Genomic DNA, 23,632 nt, shown 5'->3' on the forward strand with positions numbered 1-23,632 from the left:
GATGAACTTATAATCACTTTTGACATGGTATCTGTGTTCACATGTATCCCCATTAGACATGGGGTGCATTGTGTAAAATTGGCCTTGAAACAGGATGATACATTAAGTGCTAGATGTTTATTAAGTATCGATGATATCTGTAAAGGCGTAAAGTTCTGCCTCACTATCACTACCATGATTTTTCAAAATGTTATGTTAAAGCAGGTCCATGGCACGGCCATGGGTTCCCCCATCAGTGCCAATTTGGCCATGGAGGAACTAGAAACCAGGGTATTTCATCAGTTGGATTTCCCTATGCGCGAGTGGAGGAGATATGTGGACGATACGTTCACCATTATAAAAAAGGGGAAGGAAGATGAAGTGCTCAATTTACTTAAAGCTTCTCCACATTTATACAATTGACCTCGGAGGTGGAAATAGCTGGGTCCCTCCTGTTTCTAGATGTCCTGGTTAGCAGAGATGGGCCTAGAATAAAGACAACAATCTATAGAAACCAATGTGCCATAGCCATGTTCATTACAGCTCGGCACAGGCTTATCAATATAAGAATAGTAGCCAGGGCGTTGTTGAATAGGGTGTGGACCCACTGTAGTACCCCCGACGATAAAGAAATGGAAATTTGTAGAGTCACGGCAGACCTCTGCAAATGTGGGTACCCCCAGAGGGTCTTAGACAAATATATTAATAGGGTAGAGTCCAATCGTAGGGAATTGCCTGCCCCTGTGGCTACCGCATACATTCCTTACTATCCGGGCCTTTCAGAACACATTGTATGGACATTGCGGGAGTGTCAGACCCGCTGTGTGCAACTTCCAGGATGGCGGTCGCACACAGTGGTGTCTCAAGTCAAAGATCCCGTAGCTCAAGACTCTACTAGTAGTGTGGTCTATGAGATCAAGTGCCCGGATTGTGAGGAGTGTTATGTGGGGCAGCACATGACCACTATTAAGACTGCAAACTATGCGAGGTCTGCTGTGGCAGAGCATTTCTGGGAGAAGCAACATCTCCTCTGAGGACGCGGTCATTACTGACCATGCCCATGGAGTTTGCGAATCGGTTCATCCAGTCATAATACTATTAACAGGGACAGGGGTATGCGTTTACACCCCCTGTTTGAGGCGGTTGTCCTCAGACGGGATGACCAGTTCCGTTTGATACGCTCCCGAGCCACTTCCGTTTCCGATGCGCATGTGAGGAATGCCGACCATGTGCCTGGTGAATCACGTGTTTGAGTGCCATGGGCCTGCTACTTAAGGATGTGTCACTGCTGTAATAGTACACTGTTGAAGAAGAAGACAGCAGTCTCCGAAAGCTTCGGTATTTTAACAAAATTTTAATGATTTTAGTATTGTTTTTAATTGTTTTATCGTAATTTATTTTATTTTATTGTAATAGTTTAGTCTCCCGATATTGTATCATAGTATTTTATTATATTTTATTTTTGTATTTTATTTTATTTTATAGTAAAATTTTTAATCGCCTGGCTGGTGTTTGAGTGTAATTATTGCAGTATGGAATTTCCCAGCCCCATAGGCCTGTTTGAAGATATAAGAAATACCACTCCAGGCTTAAACCTAAATGGATGTCAGATGAATTTATTAGACTTGACTGAGAAGAAAAATGCATGGAATGCATATAAATTATCTAGTAATACTGAAGCTTATGGTAGATAGAAAGTAGTCTGTATTCAAGTCACAAAGGAGGTTAGACCAGCTAAGGCAGATTATAAGAAGTCTCTGGCAAAGAATTCCAAGAAATGTAGCAAAGACTTCTTTACTTATATTAACAGTAAAAGAATGCGGTTGAATCACATTGGTTCACTTGATGACAGTGGTTTAACTGTTGAGTGATCCTGCTCAGATTGCGGACAAATTAAATAGATATTTTGTATTCATGTATGGAGAGTTCTTTATTGAGTGGAATTCCAAAAGTTCATCAGAATCTAACAGGGAGCTAATGATTTTGTGTCAGAGGAAACTAGAAGTGGAATTGTTGTAGCTCAACATAAAAAAAGGAAATTTGGGTGGAAGGGCTGGATCTATCCAATTATATTAAGGAGGCAGCAAAGGGGGTTAGCAAAACCTTAGTAGATAAGTCCCTATGGAGTGGAGATGTGGAAATGTATCCCCAATTCTCAAAGGGGGATCAAAGGGTGATATGAGTAATTACTGACCTCTTAGCTTGACTTCTATTCCAGAAAAAATGGTGTCTGTGAAGAAGTAATGCAGGATCATCTAAATAGGATTGCACTTATTCTGCTATCACAGCATCTATTTGATAACAGGCAATTTATCTGACCAATCATTATTGGATATTATTATGCAGTAACAATGGAATTGGATGCAAAAAAATAATTTTGATATCATATAGCTGGATTCCAGAAAAGCTTTTGTTACTTTTACACATAAATTACTATTCAAAATGGAGCAGTGTGGTCTTAAGGGCAAGTTACTGCTCTGGATAAACAGATGGTTGAGTAGGAGAAGTTAGAGAGTGGTTATTAATGGCCAATGTCCTTCATGGACTAATAACATAGTGGGTTCTCCAGATTTTAATGCTGAGCCCATTGTTGTTTTCTGTATTTATTAATGATATTGTTGAAGGTATATCATGCTTAATGTCTGAGTTAACAGATAATACAAAGGTTTGCAGGATGGTTAATTACAGTAACCAAAGTAAACTGCTGCAACAAGGTCTAAACAAATTAGGCTGATGGGTTGAGAAATGGCAGTTGAACTTTAACATTTATAAATGCTAGGTACTGCATATGGGTAGCAGTAATCACGTTAATGTACCAACTCTGTGGTACTACACTCCAGGCAGTGGAAAATGAAAAAGACCTGGGGTAATTGTGCAGTCAGATATGAAGTTCTCTGAGCAGTGCAGACAGGCTTATGGAATTTTGTCTATGATATAGAGAAACTTTGCTAGCAGAGATTTTAGGAAGGATATAGATCTGCTAGAACAGGTGCAGAGAGAGATAATGAGATTGGTAAAGGGATTGAAAGTGTGGTCTTACCAAGACAGGCTTTAATTCTGCAAATAAGTACCTGCAAGATGATCTGATTGAGATTTTTAAAGCATTGAATGATTTAACAAGCTCAGTGCTGATGGCATTCTTAACTCTTACTCAGACTGCACACATAGGGGGGCATAAATTCATAATTGAGGAAGGATGGTTGCAGATAGATATGAGGAGGGTTTCCTTCAGCCAGCAGGTTGTAGACTGTTGGAGCAGACTTCCATGTGGTGTTGTGGAGGTGGGCAGTTTAAATAAATTTAAGGAAAAACTGGATACATTATTGGAGGGATGAACAAGTGATGTGGAAGAGTTTTATTTTTTTTTTTTTTTTTTTTTGCTAATGCTAAAATCATCTACACTAATTCATTTACAATGCAACATGTTGCCATTTTGTATTGTAATATAATTAACTTAAAGAATCGGATTATATGTACCAAAAAACAGATGAAATATGCACTAAAATATATTGCACCAAATATTGCAAAATATGCGCCAAAATGCTGAAATGTGCACAAACAGAAGTGCACATTTCAGCATTTAACACTTATTTATTACAATTAATTGAATCACAGTTTCTTTTTATTCAACATATTAAAGTAATAAAACCCTTTTGTGAAAAGTTTTCACATCTTTTTTTTTTTAATTTTCCCTTTCAAACTCATACTGGGAATTAAGTTTTTGTTAGAATACACAATGATATATTTCTCAGTGTGGTCTATTGTAAATTTGTTGTTTTTATCATCCAAGATCATTTTATATGCACTGAATGAACTTTCTACTTCTACAGAAGTGACTAGGCTGTATTTAAAAATTTAAACTTTTGAGGCCTGTACTTGAAATGGAAGTTCATTTCCTCTCCAATTTATAAATTCATATATTATTCCTTAAAGTGAAATCCTGAGTTCTTTTCTAAAATATTATTGTATTTTCTTATTCTTCTCTTATGCCTCCAGGTATGGTTCAAATTTGCAATTCAGCAATTTCCATCTCTCCAGTTGTGCTGCTCAAAGAAAGGCCCTATGTTTAAAGTTTTGTAATACAACCAGGCAACCAGCTGAAAATGTATCCGGATGAACAATAAATGTTTTCTAGATGAAGAATCAGAAAGCTTTGCCTTAACACAACCAATAGCTGCTGAATGCATACCATCCGAGGGGTCAAGGAATTCTTTTATAGGATCAAAATTTTTAATATAAAACGATGCCACTTTTAACCATGTTCCCTATCCTGAGTACAGAATTAGATGGGAGAGAAAGAGTAGATAGCATATTTCTGTAAGTTGCTAATCTCGAACACAATTTTGACAAAATCCTTTGTATACTAGAAATATGTTTGTTGATTGTATCAAAATTCTCCCGAATTGTCTCTGCCAACCTGTGTAAACTATGGGCTAAGCAAGTAACATTGATCAGATTTGGATAGAAAAGTTGTAATGCAGAAGTGGCTTTTACCATTTACAAAGCAGCATCACTAACAAAAATGCAGACTCTTTTCCTGTAGGTTGATTCTGGCCATAATAACTGCAAAGAATCATTACAAAAATCTTGCTATTGTAGAGGAATTCACCTTTTCGAGGGCCTTACAAGCAAGTAAATACAGATGCAATGATTCTGAATCTAATTTTCCGAGTATAAAATGTCCAATGTAGTGGCTACAAATGTGCGTAATTTCACAGATGGACATCCAAATGTGGTTTTCTTTAATATCTTGATGAATTTTGTGAATAATGCCTTCATAAATAGCATTAAGGTAATTCTTTCTCACCGTAGATTCGTCTGGAATATTTTGAGTTATACAATATTTTTTTCAAAAACTGTTTGAAGACTCAAATGTTTAGCTTATTGAAAGGGATATTGCTACTTCCCAGGGCAAGACACAAATCCCTTGAAAAATCACTTTTCACTTCGTTTGAAGTACATTGCATTGCTTGATTAACAGTGAGTGCTCTGGAAATTTTTCTTTGCTTTGCATGGCCATAATGTGCGATGCTGTTTTCACATGTTGGTCGATCTTGAATTTTTTTCTTGCGTGGAATGTTCTTTTCGCAGACAACACAAAACATAATAATGCCATCCGTAATAAAATCTTTTCCATGATTGGCAATACAAAGTTTTGTATTGCCAATCATGGAAAATCATGGAAATGGACTCCAGAATGGACTCCATACAAAGTTTTGTAACAGATTTAATTTTTGACATGTTTAATGAAAAGGTTTCATCTGAAACCTTTTCATTATTCATTCTGGCCAACAGCATCAGAATGAATAGCAAAATAGCATTAAAATGTTTCTCATGCTCTGTGAAATATTATCTCACTCTAATTTAATTGCAATACAGTGACTAGTTACGTAGTTCAAGATCGCCATTTTTAAAAATTATTAAGTTAAGAAATATGCAGTATTGCATGTAATATTTGTTTTATGTGCATTTATTTGCATTAACCACTACAATGGCCACAATATGCACATATGCAATTGTATATAATCCGAAGTGTAGTAATTACACATAAATAACTTCAGGATTAAAAAAGAATGGACTCCAGAATCAAATGATGAGATCAGAATAAAATGGCTGCATGATTATTCAATGAACAAGAATGCCACAAGGTATGAAATTGAAACGAGAGTGATAATGTGGGGGTGTATTGTCCTCCAGATCAGTTTATGCCCAAATTACTTAGACTACTGATACACAGCAGGTCTCCAAATCATACAGAAAATATTAATTTTAGGAATTCAAATATGAATATAAGTTTAGGAAGATACTGGGAGTTCGAGCCCTGCAGATGGAACTACCAATCTTGGGCAACAGTTTTAAATATATGACAACTGTTGTCCTCCATGCGACAATGCAGAGGTTAAGATCATACATATATCAGTTTCACATCACTCATTATATTAAGTTTTTATTGTACAAAGATTGCCATTGATTAGTAGCATCTTATGTAACTCTAGTTGATAAAACTCACAGTTGGGTACACTCTTAATAATTATTGTTCAGATTACCAATTTGTAAAAATCATGGAGGACTAACTTCACAAGAGGTGATCAAAATGTTTGGGGACCATACTAATATTTGAGTGAATATAATAATTGCAATATATTATGGGGTAGTCCTGGTATTAATCTCAATTATTAATGGTTAATTAGTGGAGCACATGCTGGACTTCTCCATTTTAAACATGGGGACCAGTACATACTTTCATCAACCCATACATGGTTTTACTACCATTGGTTTCTCCATTTGTTCCCCTTATCTCTTCCCATTATTTACATGTAAAGTAGCTGAAAATCTTCTCAGGACTGATCACTTCCATTGCTCAACCTTGTTATCCTATTCAGGTGCGAAGGTGGAAGCTTGAATGATATGACCTACAGACAGCTGGCACACTTTGATGTGCTCACACTCAGTCGATTTCTTTTCTTCCCCGGAAACTATAGTGGACTCCTGACTGCACGGCCTCTGGAGGGGGGGTCACAAAACATGTTTGTTTCCGATGTTATCCCCCACTGCTGAAAATCTTAGAGCATTTAAATGTGCTCAAGATCAGCATTTTTTAACCACTGTATTGTTTACTGATGAAGCTGGATTTACTAGGGATTGTGTGGCCAATTTTCACAATGCTCATTGATTGGCTGAAGAAAATCCCTGTGCCATTGTTTAATCAAGACACTAGCAACAATTCAACATGAATGTATGAGCAAGCAGGAATAATTGGTGACAGTTCAATTGGGCCTGTTGTTCTGCCTGGGAAATTAATAGGAGCATCCTTCTGTAGTTTTTTAAAAGAACATTTAAATGAGTTCTTGGAAGAAGTTACACTTGGTATTATTCGTTACATGCGGTTTATGCACAATAGTGATCTGCCTCGTTTTAGCCATGTTGCTAGAAGCATTTTGGAAGAACAATTCTCTAATAAATTGATAGGTTGTGCAGGACCCATTTGCCTAGCCTGCACACTCCCAGAACCTGAATCCACACACTTTTTACTTGTTCTGAAAGCCATTGTTTATTCCACACCAATTGATAACATTGAAATTGCCAGTGTCTGGAACAAGGCTGCCAACAAATCTGATAGACACCTGGAACTTTTGAGTGGGTGAGGGTGTCTATAATGAGGTATTTGCCTGCTTGTATTTGGGTGTGTGGTGGTCATTTTGAGTATTTAATGTAAATGTATTGGAACACTAAAATTGCTGTACAAGAAACAAAGCGAACGAGACCTATGTTTACATTAACTTTTTTTTTTTTTTTTATTGTTTTTAGGTCCTAAATCCATTCACAAAGTGGGTCCCAAATGTTATGTTATGCCCTGTGTATATATGCATTAGTTACCCTGTTCACATTTGTTCACATTAAAGCTAGGAAATTCAGTGTAATGAGTTATATTAAATCTGTTATTTTGATTATACTTGTTTAGCATTTTAACCTGAATTCATTTACAGTAACTCATCGCTGGCCGATAAATTTGCAGAAAGGTTTAAAGGTATGTCACTGCTTACTATGTTGCACCAGTTTTCTCTTCCTACATCCCTTAGCCATTTGGGAAGTCCCATGAATCTACCACAACAACAAGTAAGAATTATTTTGGAGATATAATTTTTTTTTAAATCTATGTTTATTAATAAGTTTAAATTTTTAACAAACTTTAACTATACCACTTCTTGATTGACTAATTTTACTGCTTAAAGCTTGAAGCACTGTTGATTATCCATTAAATTTTTAGCAAAGCTTGTTATCTTAGTACTAACCTCTGAGATCCGTATTGATTAAAGTTAAAAATTACATGAAAGGAAGGTAAAAATGGAATAAAGGTGAAAGTTCCATTACATTAATTGATTAAATTTAAAAATGTATCCTTAGGAAAAGGGAGTGCACCACCTTTTACCTGGTTGTCATTTATAAAAATTGTATAAAAGAAATTTGCGTGTTGAAAAGCCAAGAGCTGGAAGCGAAGCTTTCGATGTCGTCTTCATCATCAGTTGGTGAATGACAAGTTTTGAATGATAATTTATAGTATCGCAGTACCCATCACATTAAACATGTGGAAATTTGATTCGTTTGAACTGCCATATTGGTGATAGTTTTGTACGTAATCTGTTGTTTAAAATTTCGTACAATCTATTTTGGCAAAACCATTCTATAGCAAGGACCTCATACTGTAATATTTTATAATTCGATTTAAGTTTAATTAGTGTAATTGCATTGTTGTTATTTGTTATTTTTTGGTTTTAGGAGCATTAGCAACTAAGGCCATATTGCTCCGGGGATATGCGGTGGTCATTCCTTGACCTTTCCGCATCCTCCGTATTTGGTGGTGACGGGTTCGAACCCCGGTCTAATCAAGAAGCATGTGCTACGCACTGCTGCTCCTTCCCACCTGGCTACGGAGACGCCTGTAATTGCATTATCTATTAATGGATTGTGATTAAAGGAGTGTACATGTTGACTAAGTTCGGTTCCTAGTTGATCTGATTTGAAACTATTGTAATGATAGTATGCTCTCGTGTTGGCTGTTTTGGATGTTCCAAATTTTGTGGTGGTACTACCCATGTAGCATGCATTACATCCTGGTTGGCATTTTATAAGGTATATTATATTGTTTATATCATGGATGTTGTATTTATACGTTTCTTTGTATTTGCCAAAAAGAGTACTTAGTTTATTATATGATGAAAAAATGAATGTGATGTTTGTACCTCTGAAGGTGTTACGGAGCTGGGGTGTGAGTTGGTTATGGTACAGTAGTGTAACTGTGGTATTTTGTGTGTGATCAGTACTAATGTTATCAGTGCAAGGATTGTACCACTTCTATGTTTTGCCTGCTGTGATACAAGTAATCACAACTTGCATCAGGGAGGAATTTTAGGAAAACACGTTATATAATAGGCTGTCATTACCAGAGCCATTTAAGACTTCATCTGGATGAAATAAAGAAAATTACACCTGCCACTACACGAAAAGGTCTAAGAAACATCCATTCTGCCATTTCTGAGAGCTTGCACATGGATGCAGTCAGTTCCAGATTTCTTTTACTCAAAACATAAATTTCCTCAGATGCTATATTGTAAGTTTAGGACTGTGTTCATGACAAATATCCAGAGAGTAAATGTAAAAGTCTCACCCTGAGAGTAAGGACAAAGATGTGTTCAGTTCTTGTTTCCAGCTGCTTTCTAGCTTGGAAAGATATTCGTTTGTTCACTTTTGTGGGAAATTAATCACTCTTTGATAATAAACTCCACTGTATTAAGGTAAAAAAAATTTTGAAGATTGCATGGTCAGTGGCCAGAGTCACTGGGGAGGCTTCTGGGATGAATTCAGTTGTATGGCGCACTATGGCCATAGATGCCCATGCGCCAAAAAAATCCCCAACCAAACAAACAAACAAACAACAATGAATTCAGTAGCCTACCCAGTTATAGGGAATCTCTATAATGCACATTGGAGTGCTAACTGTCTATTTAGTATTCTTGTCCAAGAACTACTCAGAGAACATAACATCACAGTATAAAAGGTTGTTCAATCATCAAACTGCTCTGGCATGCTCAAATACCAGCATATAACTCCTCCCTTAAGAACTAAATGAAGTCTAAGAGAGTAACACTGCACATCCAGTGGAAAGTAGATAATACAAGTAGCTTTCAGGGTAACAAACCCCTTCTTCAGCAAGTGAAAATAAACGCATACAGAATACTAACAAAATATAGACGTTAGAGATAGAATAAAATAAATACTAAATGAGCTGTGCACAGATGTGTATGGAATTGCTGCCAGCATTTGTCAAGTTTCGAAACTGTTGATTCTAAGATAGGACGTAGCCTTGTAACCTTGCAGCAATTTAAGGCTTTTGGACAGCTTGATATTTTTAACAATTCTAACCAAATGCGGTGACAGTAGTGTCAAGATTGGTCAATCACCTCACATTCATGTCTGGGAGTTAAGGTCATGATGAGTTGACCAGAAATGTTACGCGATTGCGGTGTGTTCAGTGTCACCTAGACGAATCAATCTATCATGTTCTGCAAGGCGATCCTGAAGACGCCTTGAGCTCTCCACTTATAGCAACTGCAGCAATCGTGAATGTTACACAGTATGCTATTCCACTACATAAGAGAGGGGTGATGGGAGTTTATGTTCGAGACCAGAGAACGTAAGCTCCTACCAGGGAGTTGTATGCATTTCAAAAGGTACTCACGTAGGATCTTAAAAATATGGTCCAACATGCCCAGATAGTAAGGAATATAGACAGTGAGTGTCACAGGGGATGACAGCCTTGGATGAGTCGCAAATTCTTTTGCTTGTAGCAAGCACCTGTCTAATACTTGGTTTGGCTATCCACAATTGACTAGGTCAGCTTTTACTCTGGAAATCTTGGTGCGCCTGACTTCCTCTGAGCTGAAATGGCTCCAAGCTTGAGAGAATAGAGCGGATGCAGTGCTCTTTAGATGACAAGGGGCATGGGCAGATCTGTAGTTAGTAAATTGTCCTCACCACATTGGCTTACGGTACACCGAGATATCCGGGCATGGGCCCACTCGCTTCACTAGAACATCCAGGAAAGGAAGGGACCCGTTCACTTCTAACTCTGAGGTGAACTGGATGAATGGAGATAAGGAGTTGAGGTACTCTAACAGTGTTGCCTCTGAACTATGTGGGAGATATCATCAATGTATTTGCTCCACATTGTAATCAGTACAGGCGGGTTTAGAAATATCTGTTCCTCTAATTCCTCCATTGCGATGTTAGCAAAGACGGAGCTGACAGGGATGCCCATAGCCGTATCGTCTATCTGTTTGTACCGCATCATTCCCTAAGGCTCCCTTTAACCATGCTCGCATGGAGTGCACTTGCTTCAACTTTAGTCTCCAAACTTTGAAAGTGTGGGTCAGTCACCTTCTCATCGTAATTCAGAGAGCTGGTTTCAACAAATCTAGACTTATGCAGGAACTAAAAGGTATGATCTCCCCAGTGGCATTCTCTAGCCTAATTCATACTCTTTGTTGTCAAGCCAATTGTGTCTTGACACTTACCGTTCCCACCAACAGCAAAAATTTATTAACTTAACCAGAGAAGCTCATTCTTCGAGAGAAAAAGTGCATCCTATTAATAACGCTAATTTTTTTCTGAATTTAAGCAGCAAGTGATAACCTCTGAACAGATCAATGGTCTTACCTCCGTATGGCCCCAGGTGCCAAATGTTTGCGTGGCCAAGCGATTATTGTGCGTTTATAAGTGTTTTTTCTCCCCAGCAACTGAGTTTTCCTTTGTTTTCTCTCGCATTCATTAAAAATTTCTGCTAAGTGGCTCTAATTTCTTAAAAGAAATAAGAAGAGAGCCCAAGAAAAGGAAAGCACCTTTTTCTTTAATTTAGATACCTTACTAACTGTACTAACCGCTACGCATGGCCACAAAGTGGCACTGCTCCTGCCTCCCCGTGGCAGGGCTGGTAACCTGGGTGGTAAAGAGAAACCCCTAGAGCTAAAAGGAGCCATCATGAATAAAAATAATTATCCACCTTTAGAGCCTTTGAGCTCAAGAACAAAAACCTATATTGACCATGACTCCAGTCACGACTTAGGAAATGATTCAAAGAGACAGAAGACTACTCAGATGGGGCAACCCTGCCCATCATTTTTAATTTTCCACTCCCTCACTAGTCAACCTACGAGCAAACTGTCTCCCTTTGTAATACAAAAACATTTAGAAGGTATTGCAGGATCTCCTAAGACTGTTAAGAGACTGCAATCAGGAGACCTATTAGTGGAAACTACGAACCACAGATATTCGGAGAAACTTTTACAGATCAAAATTTTGCTGGCATTCCAGTAAAAATATTTCCCCCACGCAACCCTAAATTCATCTAAAGGTGTGATATCCAGTTGGGACCTTCTAAATGTCACAGTGGAAGATATTACCCAACAGCTTCCTGGACAAAATGTAATTCAAGCAAAACGTATAATGACTAAAAAAGATAATCAACTTATACCAACCAGAAATATTATTCTCACCTTCAATACACCCAACTTGCCCGCCTCTGTAAAAGCAGGTTATTTACTTTGCCGCATCTGCCCATACATTCCCAATCCTTTAAGATGATATAAATGCCAAAAGTATGGCCACTCTCAAACTCCCACTCTCAAAAGTATGGCCACTCTCTCAGAGGAGTTCCTGTCTGCCCCAATTGTGGGTCCCCAGATCACATTCAGAGTGACTGTTCAGCTACAAAAATGATGTGCCTGAACTGCAAAGGTGACCACCCTGCATATTCCAAAACTTGTGAAAAATGGAAAACTGAGAAAAAAATTGTAAAATACAAGGTTGAGACTAAAGTCAGCTACCAAGAAGCAAGAAAACTAGTTGCACCTACTGTAAACAAAAATATTACGTATGCTAATGTAATAAAAAAAATACCAAACAGTTTCCACTCAAACAGATGTCACAGTTCACACTAACAAATCAATTTCTGACTGGGCTAGAACTGTCCTCTCCGAGCAACAACCAAGTATGCGTAAACAATAACTCAAACTCTCAGACCAAGCAAATAATACTCCCCTGACAATACCAGCGATGACATCTCCTCCAATATGTGCTACTACATCCGATATTACAAATTTAAATGCAATTAAAAATACTCAGGACACAACCATGGATACAGATAGCTCATCTTTACAGGAAGATCCAATATTAGAAATCCATGCCGAAGAAGAAGAAATGGATACTTGTCAGCCAGTTTTCTCCAAAAAAGATAAATCAAAATTAGAACATCATAAACCAGTCACCTTCAAAAAGCAGTTAGATACAGCTCCATCAATTAAACACAAATAATGCCTTGTATTTTGCAATGGAACTGCAGAGACTTTCATTGCAACACAGATGATATCCATGATCTAATTAACCGGTATTCTCCAGTTGCTCTTTATCTTCAGGAAACTTAACCTAACTTCACAAATTTCTCCTTCGATAAAGAAGTATTGCCTTTATTGAAGAGATCGTAATACAGTAAATGCTGCCCATGGTGATGTTGCAATCCTAATAAATTCAAAGATCCCAACTAAGCATATCCCACTTCAAACTGAAATAGAAACTGTTGCTGTTCGTATAACGCTCCAAATTTCAATAACACTTGTGTCAATCTACTTGCAGCCAAACCATATTTACTGTTTAAAAGAACTTGAAGACCTCTTCATACAGATATCACCACCATTCTGTATATTAGGGGACTTTAATGGGCACCACCCAGTGGTGGGATTCAAATAATTTAACAACCAGTTCGCTGCCCTAATGACCGTTCTAAGTATAAAAAAACTATATACTGAAAGGTAGTTTATTATTTCATGCAGTTAATACTTAAATAAGAACAATAAAAGAGGTCCACAAAACTAGATTATGTTATAAGAAAGAGTTTTAAAATATTAATGAAAAAATAATAAATAATACCTGACAAAAACAATAAAACTTATTTAAGATATTTCCATATTGCTTCTTGATTGGCGTCCTTACTTGCAATTTTCTTCGCTTTTATGCGAGCATCATCGACTGAATGATTTATCCTTAACCATCTTTTCGCTGGAGGAGTAGGATCCCATTCCTTTAGAGGTAGGCCGATTAGACTAATAGTCATTGTGTTTGATTTATTAGAAACAGTTAGGCGACTTCTCTTCTCTGAACATTATGTTCATCTTTGAAAAACTCCTTTCCACTTCTGCTGAAATTACAGCAATTGTTCTGACAATATTTTTAGCTCTTTGAACACTTTCAGGAATTGCATAATTCTGGGAATTTTTTAAAACGTTTTCCACGAAATCTCGATAATCATTAATATCGATTTGGTAATTAAAAATGTCATTAAATATGAGCAATTGTTCTTCAGCTGCTTTCCACGGAACTAATACTTCTTCAATATTCCAGTAACCTGGCTCCAAAAAATTGAGACATTGTAATTTATTCCTATCTTGAAATTGGCTACAACTTGCTTTTAAATGTTCACAATCCATTAGTCTTTTTTTCAAATTCGTTACGATGTTTTCTAAAAGTCTTTCCCGAGGAAGCCCGACAAATCGATGATTTTCTACAAATTTTATATTTTTGAAGGTTTCTGAAGTAACTAATTCATCGACTTTTTTTTTTTTTTTCGTATATACCCTTTTCCTTTCCAAGCATTTGAAATGCTTTAATAGATCTTATATACTTAAGTACTTTTTATTTGAATAAAAATAGTGATGTAGCGCTGGATAAGTGTGCCACACAGCTAGGGTTGACCTTAACTACAGGCAGCCCATCTTGGTCCCAAAACTCTTCCAATCTTTATAATTTCAATTCCAAGTTGTTCGGATATTTTGGAAAGTTCAATTTGCTTTTTATTAGATTGATGAAAAATAGTATATATCTTATCAATAAATATTTTAAAATGATTTACTTGCTTTATTTTCCTTTATCGAATCATCTAAAACAAGATGGAGGCGATGATTTAAACAGTGCCATATTATTATGTTTGGAAACTCTTTTGCAATCCTAGTGCTCACTCCAGGTTTTCTCCCAAGCATAACGCTGCCACCATCAGAGCAAAATCCTATTAAATTTTTTTTCTTGGTAATTCTTAGTAATCCCAGCATTATTTAAACTTTCCATAACTGAAGAACATATTTTGTCTCTGCATCTTGTTTTTCCAATTCAACTAGTTCAATGAAAATTGTTGGTGATGTAACTGAATCCTCAACTTTTAAGGAAAGTATAATAACTGGTTTGCAGGATATCGTTGAAGCTTCGTCAATAATCAAACATATTTTCAGATTATTTTCAATAATTTTATTAAATATTTCTTTTTTAATTTCCTTCGCAATGAAATCAACTACTTTCACAGCAGTTTTACGAGAATGTAATCCTATTCCCATATCTAATCCATTTTTAATTTGCACTTCTATGTCATCTTCTATGTCTGAAAACAGTTTACATCTTTTTGCCAGGCTGTAAACTGTATTAAAATTGTTATATTGTTGCACTGTCCAGCATTCAGGAAGATTATTTTCAATTTTGGAGTTGTTATCGTTTTTTATTTTAATAATTGACTTGCTGCTTTCTTTATGTTGGAGTGGTTGTGCTTGTGACTGTTTTGTACCATCTAAGGCCAATTCTGATACAACAAAATCTGATTTTGGTTTCTTATTGAAAAAAGCTGTCAAACTCTGTTGGCTTTTCATCCTTTTAAGGGCTACTGCAAAAAAATTTTAAAAATGTTTTATTTTAATATATTATAAAGCAGGAGCGGATATGTGCCTATATATTTGAATATTTTTACTGGTTCTGTCCATGTGTGGTCATATAAACTTTTATAAACAAAGCACTGTGCTTATACCATTGATAAACATCAGTCAGAACATTCATTTTATCGATACTAAACGAAAATTTCTTGCTGAATTAATAACAACCTTTTTAACAACCGGTTCGCCGAACTCAACAAAAAATTAGGTATCAGTTTTGCCGAACCGGTGCGAACCGGCTGAATCCCACCACTGGCACTACCCCTTATGGGATGCTACTAAATTAGATAGACAGGGTCGACTCATTGAAAGCCTTTTAGATGCAATAAACCTCACCATACTGAATACTGGCACACACACTCACATACAGCTCCCAGCTGGACATACTTCAGCAATAGATCTCTCCATTTGTTCTCCAGTACTAGTCCCGACCATAGAATAGTATGTTATAAACGGCCCTATGGGCAGTGATCACTTCCCAATCATATGCAAAGTATTGATAGCACAGGCTCCTTTAACTAAACCCTGCAGGAAATGGAAATTTGCCCTAGCAAACTGGGCAAAATTTCAGTCATCAATCTCTGTCGATGAGAAAAAAATCCATCTCCAGCCAGTTGATAATGTGATTGATTACATCACATCGCATCTCCTAAATGTGGCCAAAGATACAATATCATTATCAAATCCCCGAGCCAAAAGCATTATAATTATTGGTGGAATGAGGAATGCAAAAAACAAAAAAAACAACGCCTGGAATTTGTTTTGGCAATATCCAATCACAGCCAATCTGATAAATTATAAGAAATTAAGGGCAAAAGCACGTTTCATACAGAGGCAAGCCAAAAAAGAATCCTGGACCCGTTTTGCATCAACAATTAACAGAAACACTGACAGCAAATTAATTTGGAAAAAAATTAGACAGCTTTCTGGTAAGTTTCCAGCCATGCCTTCTCCAGTCCTCTCCTGGAATGGGCAAGATTTATCTAGTCCCTCGGATATAGTTAATGCTTTGGGCAATACTTTTGCTGAAATCTCAGCAACATCAGCTTATACTAATCTTTCCAGCGAATTAAAAACAGTATTCTATAAACTTCCAAACTGCCCTCATTCTACCAAACCTCTACAATATTCTGAACTTTTGCATGCCATTAAAACAGCTCATAATTGTGCCACCGGACCAGATGGAATCTATTATGTCATGCTGCAACATCTTGATGACAAAGCTTTGTGCCTCCTCCTGGTCTTTTACAACTGTATTTTTTTAGAAAATGTCTATCCAGCTTCTTGGCACCACTCTATTGTTTTGGCATTCCCGAAGCTTGGAAAAGATCCATCCAACCCCCATAGCTATAGACCAATATCTCTGTCAAGTTGCCTCAGCAAAATCCTTGAAAAAATTGCCCACATTAGACTCGTCTGGATCATTGAGTCAGAATGTCTAATGAGCCATAGTCAACATGGCTTTCGACAAAACAGGTCATGCTTGGATCTCATGATCAAGACTGAATTTGCCATTCGCAATGCCTTCGTTAAACATGAACATCTAGTAATGGTTTCTATAGATATAGAGAAAGCTTTTGACACCACCTGGCAGCATGGCATACTTAGCGATCTTTATTCTCTTGGTTTATTTGTTCAGAACTTTCTACACACTAGATCGTTTAAAGTAAGATACCAAAATGACCTCTCTACAACTTTCATTCAGGAAGCTGTTCCTCAGGGATCAGTACTGAGTGCCACTCTTTTTGCTCTCAGAATCGATTCCATCACTAAACAGCTTCCAAACACAGTTGATATGTACCTTTATGCAGATGACCTTTCTATCTCCTGCCATTCCCAAAACATTAGATCTATTGAAAGGCAGCTTCAGATATCACTCAATAAAATACAATGGGCCAGTCTTAACGGTTATTGACTCTCACAACAGAAAACAGTTGATATCATTTTTGTAGACAATGCAAACATGGAAGACATTGGAAACTTCAGATTTCTAATGTCTCTATTCCGGTCACTACTAACATCAGATTTCTAGGATTAATCCTTGACAACAAATTAAATTTCTTAGACCATATTAAAAATGTTCCTACTTCCTGCTTAAAAAAGTTAAATATACTCAGAACTTTATCTGCCCTAACATGGGATGCAGATCGCACCCCCCTGCTTCGGTTATACAGGGCATTAATCAGCTCCCATCTCGATTGTGGTGCTTCTGTCTATGATTCTGCCAGAGAAAGTGCTTTGTGTTGGCTTGATCCAGTTCAGCACAGTGACTTGAGGATTGCACTTGGGGTTTTCAGAACATCACCAGCACATAGCCTCTACATTGATGCACATGAGCCCCCCCATTAACTCTACATAGGAAAATACTGTTACTGAAGTATGCTGTCAAAATACAAAGTTGTGCCTCGCATCCAATTCAGTCATACCTATTCAATCCACCATTAGAAAACCCTCTACGGAAAAGTAAAACCAGCTGATCTTCGCCTTCTTGATCTGATGCGGGTTTGGAATGTTTCCATTCATTCTGTACAACAGGTAGTAACGTGTGCTCAATCACCATGGACTCATAGCACCTCCATAGCCAGGTGGGCAGGAGCAACAGTGCGTAGCACACGCTTCTTGATTAGACCGGGGTTCGAGCCCGTGACCATCAAATACGGAGGATGCGGAAAGGTCAAGGAGTGACCACCGCATATCCCCGGAGCAATATGGCCTTAGTTGCTAGTGCTCCTAAAACCCAAATAACAACAACAACAATGGACTCGTACTCCTCTACCCACCTATGACACTTACCTTTTCCAGTGGGGAAAAAATATCCTTCAAACATCAAATATGAAACAACTTCATGCAGTTCACACTCACGGATATTTTGATTTTTCCAATTTATACAGATGGTTCTAAATCTAACTCAAACGGAGCAGCAGCAGTGTTCCTAAATACCACTATTTCAGCATCACTTCCACCTGAATTCAGTATCTTCTCAGCAGAATTATATGCAATTAAACTAGCCTTAGAAAATCTCTGTTCTGACTACTCATAAAAAATAAATTTTTTATTTACACTGATTTCCTCAGCTCAATTATGGCATTATGTAACTCCTCAGATAAAGTTCACCCTGTTCTAAATGAAATTAGAAGATTATTACTGCAGATTGAAGAGTGCCACCAGCTGATCACCTTCTGCTAGATTCCGGCACATTCCAGAATTTCTGGTAATGAACTGGCCGATAAAGCTGCAAAAAATTCCAACTACCTTAGATTTAACCAATATCCCAGTTCCAGCATCAGACTATCCACAAATCATTCATGGTGCATGCCTAACAGAAATTTGAGAGTGCCAGAGTGCAGCCAAAGCTGCACTCTCAAACAAATAATAAACATTTTCCATTTAAACAGGATCCTAAAATTTGGCATTCCAGTGTGTCCGTACATCAAGACGAGAAGTAGTCCGACTCACCTTCATTTACTCAGAGGAGATGATCCACCCCAGTGTCCACATTGTTCTATCTATTTAACTGTTAAACATATTCTTATTGAATGCCCATACTATAAACAAGACAGAAATACAACCCTTCTATCATTGGAAACCAATATTTCTAGAGAATGTCATTGGTGAAAATGCAAATATTCCTGAATTTTTTAAATTTCTGAAGAAAATTGGAGTTTTTATTCATTTCTGATTTCAGCCTTTTCTGAAATTACAAGAATTTCTCATATATTATTACAATAAATTAATAGGTGCATTATAGCCAAAGCTGCTTATGCTCCATCAAACCCCCACAACAACAACCACCACCACCTCCGGTATGAAGTTCGCCGTCTTACCATTGAGACCACCAATCACAGAAATTGCCATATGAGTAGAGGCATCCATCGTCAACCTCCCTGAGGTTGACGATGCATGCTGCTCTTAACTCAATTATAAAAGACAACAGCATTATCGTGCTTCCCGCTGACAAGGGACATCGCACAGTTATATTAGACTGATCGGAGTACTTGGAGAAAGCCCTCACCCTCTTGCAAGATCCAAATGTTTACGAGCCATTAGAGACCACCCATCAAAGTCTTAGGACGTCTGGAATCAAATGTCAACAAATTGATCTATAAGTGGTTCAAATCTGGGAAGATTTCAATATCGACACAATGGCAATTGCATGCCATGGACTGCCAAAAGTTCACAAGCCAGGCATTCCTCTCCAACCGATTGTGTCCTGTTGCAATTCACCGACATACGAACTGTCTAAGCATATCGCCTGCCACCTAACACCTCTAGTAGGAAATACTGTCCATACAGTCACTAGCAGCAAGGAATTCCTTCAACTCATCGAGCAACTTACAGTCCCTGACAGCAAAATCGTGGCGTCCTTCGATGTTGTCTCTCTGTTTACTTCCATTCCCGTCCAACAGGCCGTCGTCTGTACCAGGCGACTTCTAGAGTGTTCCCAACCTATCAAATAGAACATCACTACCTACAGAAGACATCTGTACTGCCCTCAACCTATGCTTGTCAGGCAGTGTCATTGCTTTTGTCGATTCTCTGTACAAGCAGATACACAGTATGGCTATGGGTGCCCCTGTCAGCTCCGTCATTGCTAACATCGCAATGGAGGAATTAGAGGAACAGATATTCCTAAACCCACCTGTACCGATTACAGTGTGGTGCAAATACATTGATGATATCTTCACCATCATCCCACATAGTTCGGAGGCAACACTGTTAGAGTACTCAACTCCTTATCTCCATTCATCTAGTTCACTTTAGGGTTAGAAGTGAACGGGTCCCTTCCTTTCCTGGATGTTCTAGTGAAGCGAGTGGCCCCATGCCTGGAAACCTCAGTTTACCGTAAGCCAATGTGGTGCAACCAATTTACTAACTACAGTTCAGCCCATGCCCCTTGTCATCTAAACAGCACTGCACACTCAATTCTCTCGAGCTTGGAGCCATTCCAGCTCAGAGGAAGCCAGATGCACCGAGATTTCCACAGTAAAAGCTGACCTAGTCAATTGTGGGTACCCAAACCATGTATTAGACAGCTTGCTACAAGCACAAGAACTTGCGACTCATCCAAGGCCATCGTCCCCCATGACAGTGTACCCGCTGCCTATATTCTTTACTATCCGGGCACATTGGACCAGATTTCTAAGATCCTACGTGAGTACCTCATGAAATGCCTACAACTCCCTGGTAGGAGCTTATGTTCTCTGGTTTCAAACGCAAAAACTCCCATTACCCCTCTCTTACGTAGTGGAATAGTATACTGTATAACATGCCTTGATTGCTGCAGTTGCTATATAGGGGAGAGCTCAAGATGCCTTCTGGACCATCTCGTAGAAGATGATAGATCGATTCACCTAGGTGACAATGAACACTCTGTAATCATGGAACATTTTTGGTCAACTCAACATGACCTTAACCCTAGACACGATTGTGAGGTGATTGACCAATCCCTACATTACCCTCACCACCTCTGGTTAGAATCGTTAAATATATCAAGCTGTCCAAAAGCCTTAAATCGCTGTAAGGGTACAAGGCTACATCCTATCTGAGAATCAACAGTTTTGAAACTTGCCAAATGCTGGCAGCAATCCCATACACGTCTGTGCACCAACGAGTGCTAATCTAGTGAATGAATGTTTGCACAATCTCGCAGTCATATGGCACTCTCAAAGTCATCTGAGCACGCGCAGCTCATTTAGTATTTATTTTATTCTATCTCTAACATCTATATTTTGTTAGTATTCTGTATGCGTTTATTTTCACTTGCTGAAGAAGGGATTCATTACCCTGAAAACTACTTGTATTATCTTTAACTTAACTTATTAAAATCTAGGTACTGTTTCCACTGGATGTGTGGTATTACACTCTTAAATCATGGAATCCAGTACCACAGGCCCATTCTCCTTTAGATGAAGTCTGATATCCCATCTTCCATCTGCCATCAGCTCAATTCAGAACACGGCTGAACATTCTGACTTGTCGATTTACATAGACAGCTTGAAGTCAGAATCTATGTGGGATCTGCTGCTGCTGTTTTTCAGATAATTCCATATCCAAGCAGATATGGAAGCAGCTTATACGATGCAAAGCCGCATGCTATAGGTTATAGCCTTGGATCACATAATAACTCCCGAATACTAACGTTTACTATATTATATAAACCGATTCTTTGAGTGCACTACAGACTTTATCAGCAATGAGATGCACTAATCATCCAACCCTGTCCAGGATTGGATGATTCTCTGTGAAGATAGATTTGATATCCACTTCTGCTGAATCCCCAGTCACATCAGGAATAGCAGAAACTATTTGGCTGATACCGTTATTATTTTTTGTTATTGTTATTTGGTTTTTTTTTAGGAGCATTAGCAACTAAGGCCATATTGCTCCGGGTATATGCGGTGGTCATTCCCTGACCTTTCCACATCCTCCATATTTGGTGGTGACGGGTTCGAACCCCAGTCTAATCAAGAAGCGTGTGCTACGCACTGCTGCTCCTTCCCACCTGGCTACAGAGGTGCCTTGGCTGATACTGCAACCAAATCAGCAGCCCTGACGAATAATCTTGACCTGTCAGGGCCCCTATACAGACTACAAGCAATGTTCTAAAATAAGTTATATTTGCAGTGGCAAGATTTGTGGGGTAGCAGGTAACAAACTGTATCGGATAAAGCCTGTAATCAAACTATAGTAGTCTAGTCTGTGCAGGAATTGTAAAGAGGAAGTTGTCCTTGCTCAGTTCTGTATAGGACACCATCTGACACATTCCTTTCTGACAAGGGCTGATGACCCTCCTCTCAGATATACACTCCTCTGTGAAGATGGATTTGATATCCACTTCTGCTGGATCCCCAGCCACATCAGAATTAGCAGGAAATGATTTGGCTGATACTGAAGCCAAATCAGCAGCCCTGACAAATAATCTTGACCTGTCAGTCTCCTATACAGACTACAGGCAGTGATCTTAAATAAGTTATATTTTGCAGTGGCAAGATTCATGGCATTGGCAGGCAACAAACTGTATCGGAGAAAGCCTGTAATCAAACTATAGTAGTCTAGTCTGTGCAGGAATTGTAAAGAGGAAGTTGTTCTTGCTCAGTTCCGTATAGGACTCATCTCACATATTCCTTTCTGCTGACCCTCCTATATGCAAACAGTGTGATGCTGTTTTATCCATTAAGCATGTTTTAACTGTATGTGCAAATTCTGGAAAATGTACATTTTACTGCTTTTAACCGTCTGAGCCACGTGCACTCAGTCAAATTTTATCTGACAATGAACGTGTTTCAGCAGGTCTTCTTTTTTTTTTTTTTTTTTTTACAGGCTGTTAATATGTACACTCCTGGCCAAAAGTATTGCAAGTTGCTGTTCGTGCATAATAACATTTCAGCATATTTTTAAAAAAATGTAATTTTTGGTTAAAACTTATTTTTCCAATGTAATTTTCAATTTTCTTATGTTATGCCATCAACATGTATATTGCATCATCCTTACTTTTTAGCTGTAAATAACAGATCAGTCAGCAGTGGAAGTTAGGTGTCAATGATAGAGGGTTGTGCAGAATGGCTGAATTAACACCAAGAAAATGTAAAGCTTATAATGATGCAGAGTGAGAGCATTACTAATGCTAGAATAGCTAACCAACGCCAGTGTTTGAAAGCTACCATTTCCCGATTGTTATAACAATTTAAGAAAGAAGGAACTGGCATACAAAGTAAATCCTAGGGTGGCCACTTAAAGGAAGGCTGTAAGTGGCCACCCAAGGATTTCCTCTGTTTGGAAGGACAGAATTCTAAAAAGGTTATGCCATAAGGATTGTTTTGCTACAACTGCACTTGCAGGTGACTAGAAACAGTGTACTTCAGTTGATGCAAGCATCAGGACTGTTCACTGAATAATGGTTTCAATGGAATATAAAGCCTGTAGACTCAAGAAGAAGAAGCATGTTTTGTCTAAAGCTATGATGAAAAAATATCTATGATGAAAATATGTCAATCCACTGCAGGATGAAGGCCTCTCCAGCAACTTTTCAGTTCCTTCTGTTTTGTGCAATTTCCATCCATTTACTTCCCACAAACTCATGAATTTCATCTGTCCATCTCCGTCATTGTCTTCCAGGTTTTCTTCTAGCTCCTCTTCGGTACCATTCTGTCATTTTCTTAGTCCATCTGTCATCCTGTCTTCGAGCTTTGTCCTGCCCAAGACCATTTTAGTTCTTTGTTTTGATAAGAATGTCCTTTACTTGAGTTTGCTGTCTAATCCATGTGTTTCTCTTCTTATGTAATAGTCTGATTCCCAATTTAATTTGTTCCATTATTCACTGTGCAGTCGCAGCTTCACTTCCATAAGTCATGGTG

At 38.0% G+C, this 23,632-nt stretch overlaps 1 protein-coding gene across 1 annotated transcript in view; it reads left to right on the forward strand.

The window, feature by feature from the left end:
- The window catches only part of Nprl3 (GATOR complex protein Nprl3), a 425,627-nt gene that overhangs the window by 335,789 nt on the left and 66,206 nt on the right, over positions 1 to 23,632 (forward strand). The window contains exon 11 of the mRNA XM_090377042.1: positions 7,467 to 7,596. Coding sequence (XP_090233168.1) covers positions 7,467 to 7,596 — 130 coding nt within the window. The remainder of the gene's footprint in view (positions 1 to 7,466; positions 7,597 to 23,632) is intronic.

This window comes from Mastigoproctus giganteus, chromosome 7, assembly GCF_048544385.1.
Source record: "Mastigoproctus giganteus isolate SK-2022 chromosome 7, ASM4854438v1, whole genome shotgun sequence".
Classification (NCBI taxonomy): Eukaryota; Metazoa; Arthropoda; class Arachnida; order Uropygi; family Thelyphonidae; genus Mastigoproctus; species Mastigoproctus giganteus.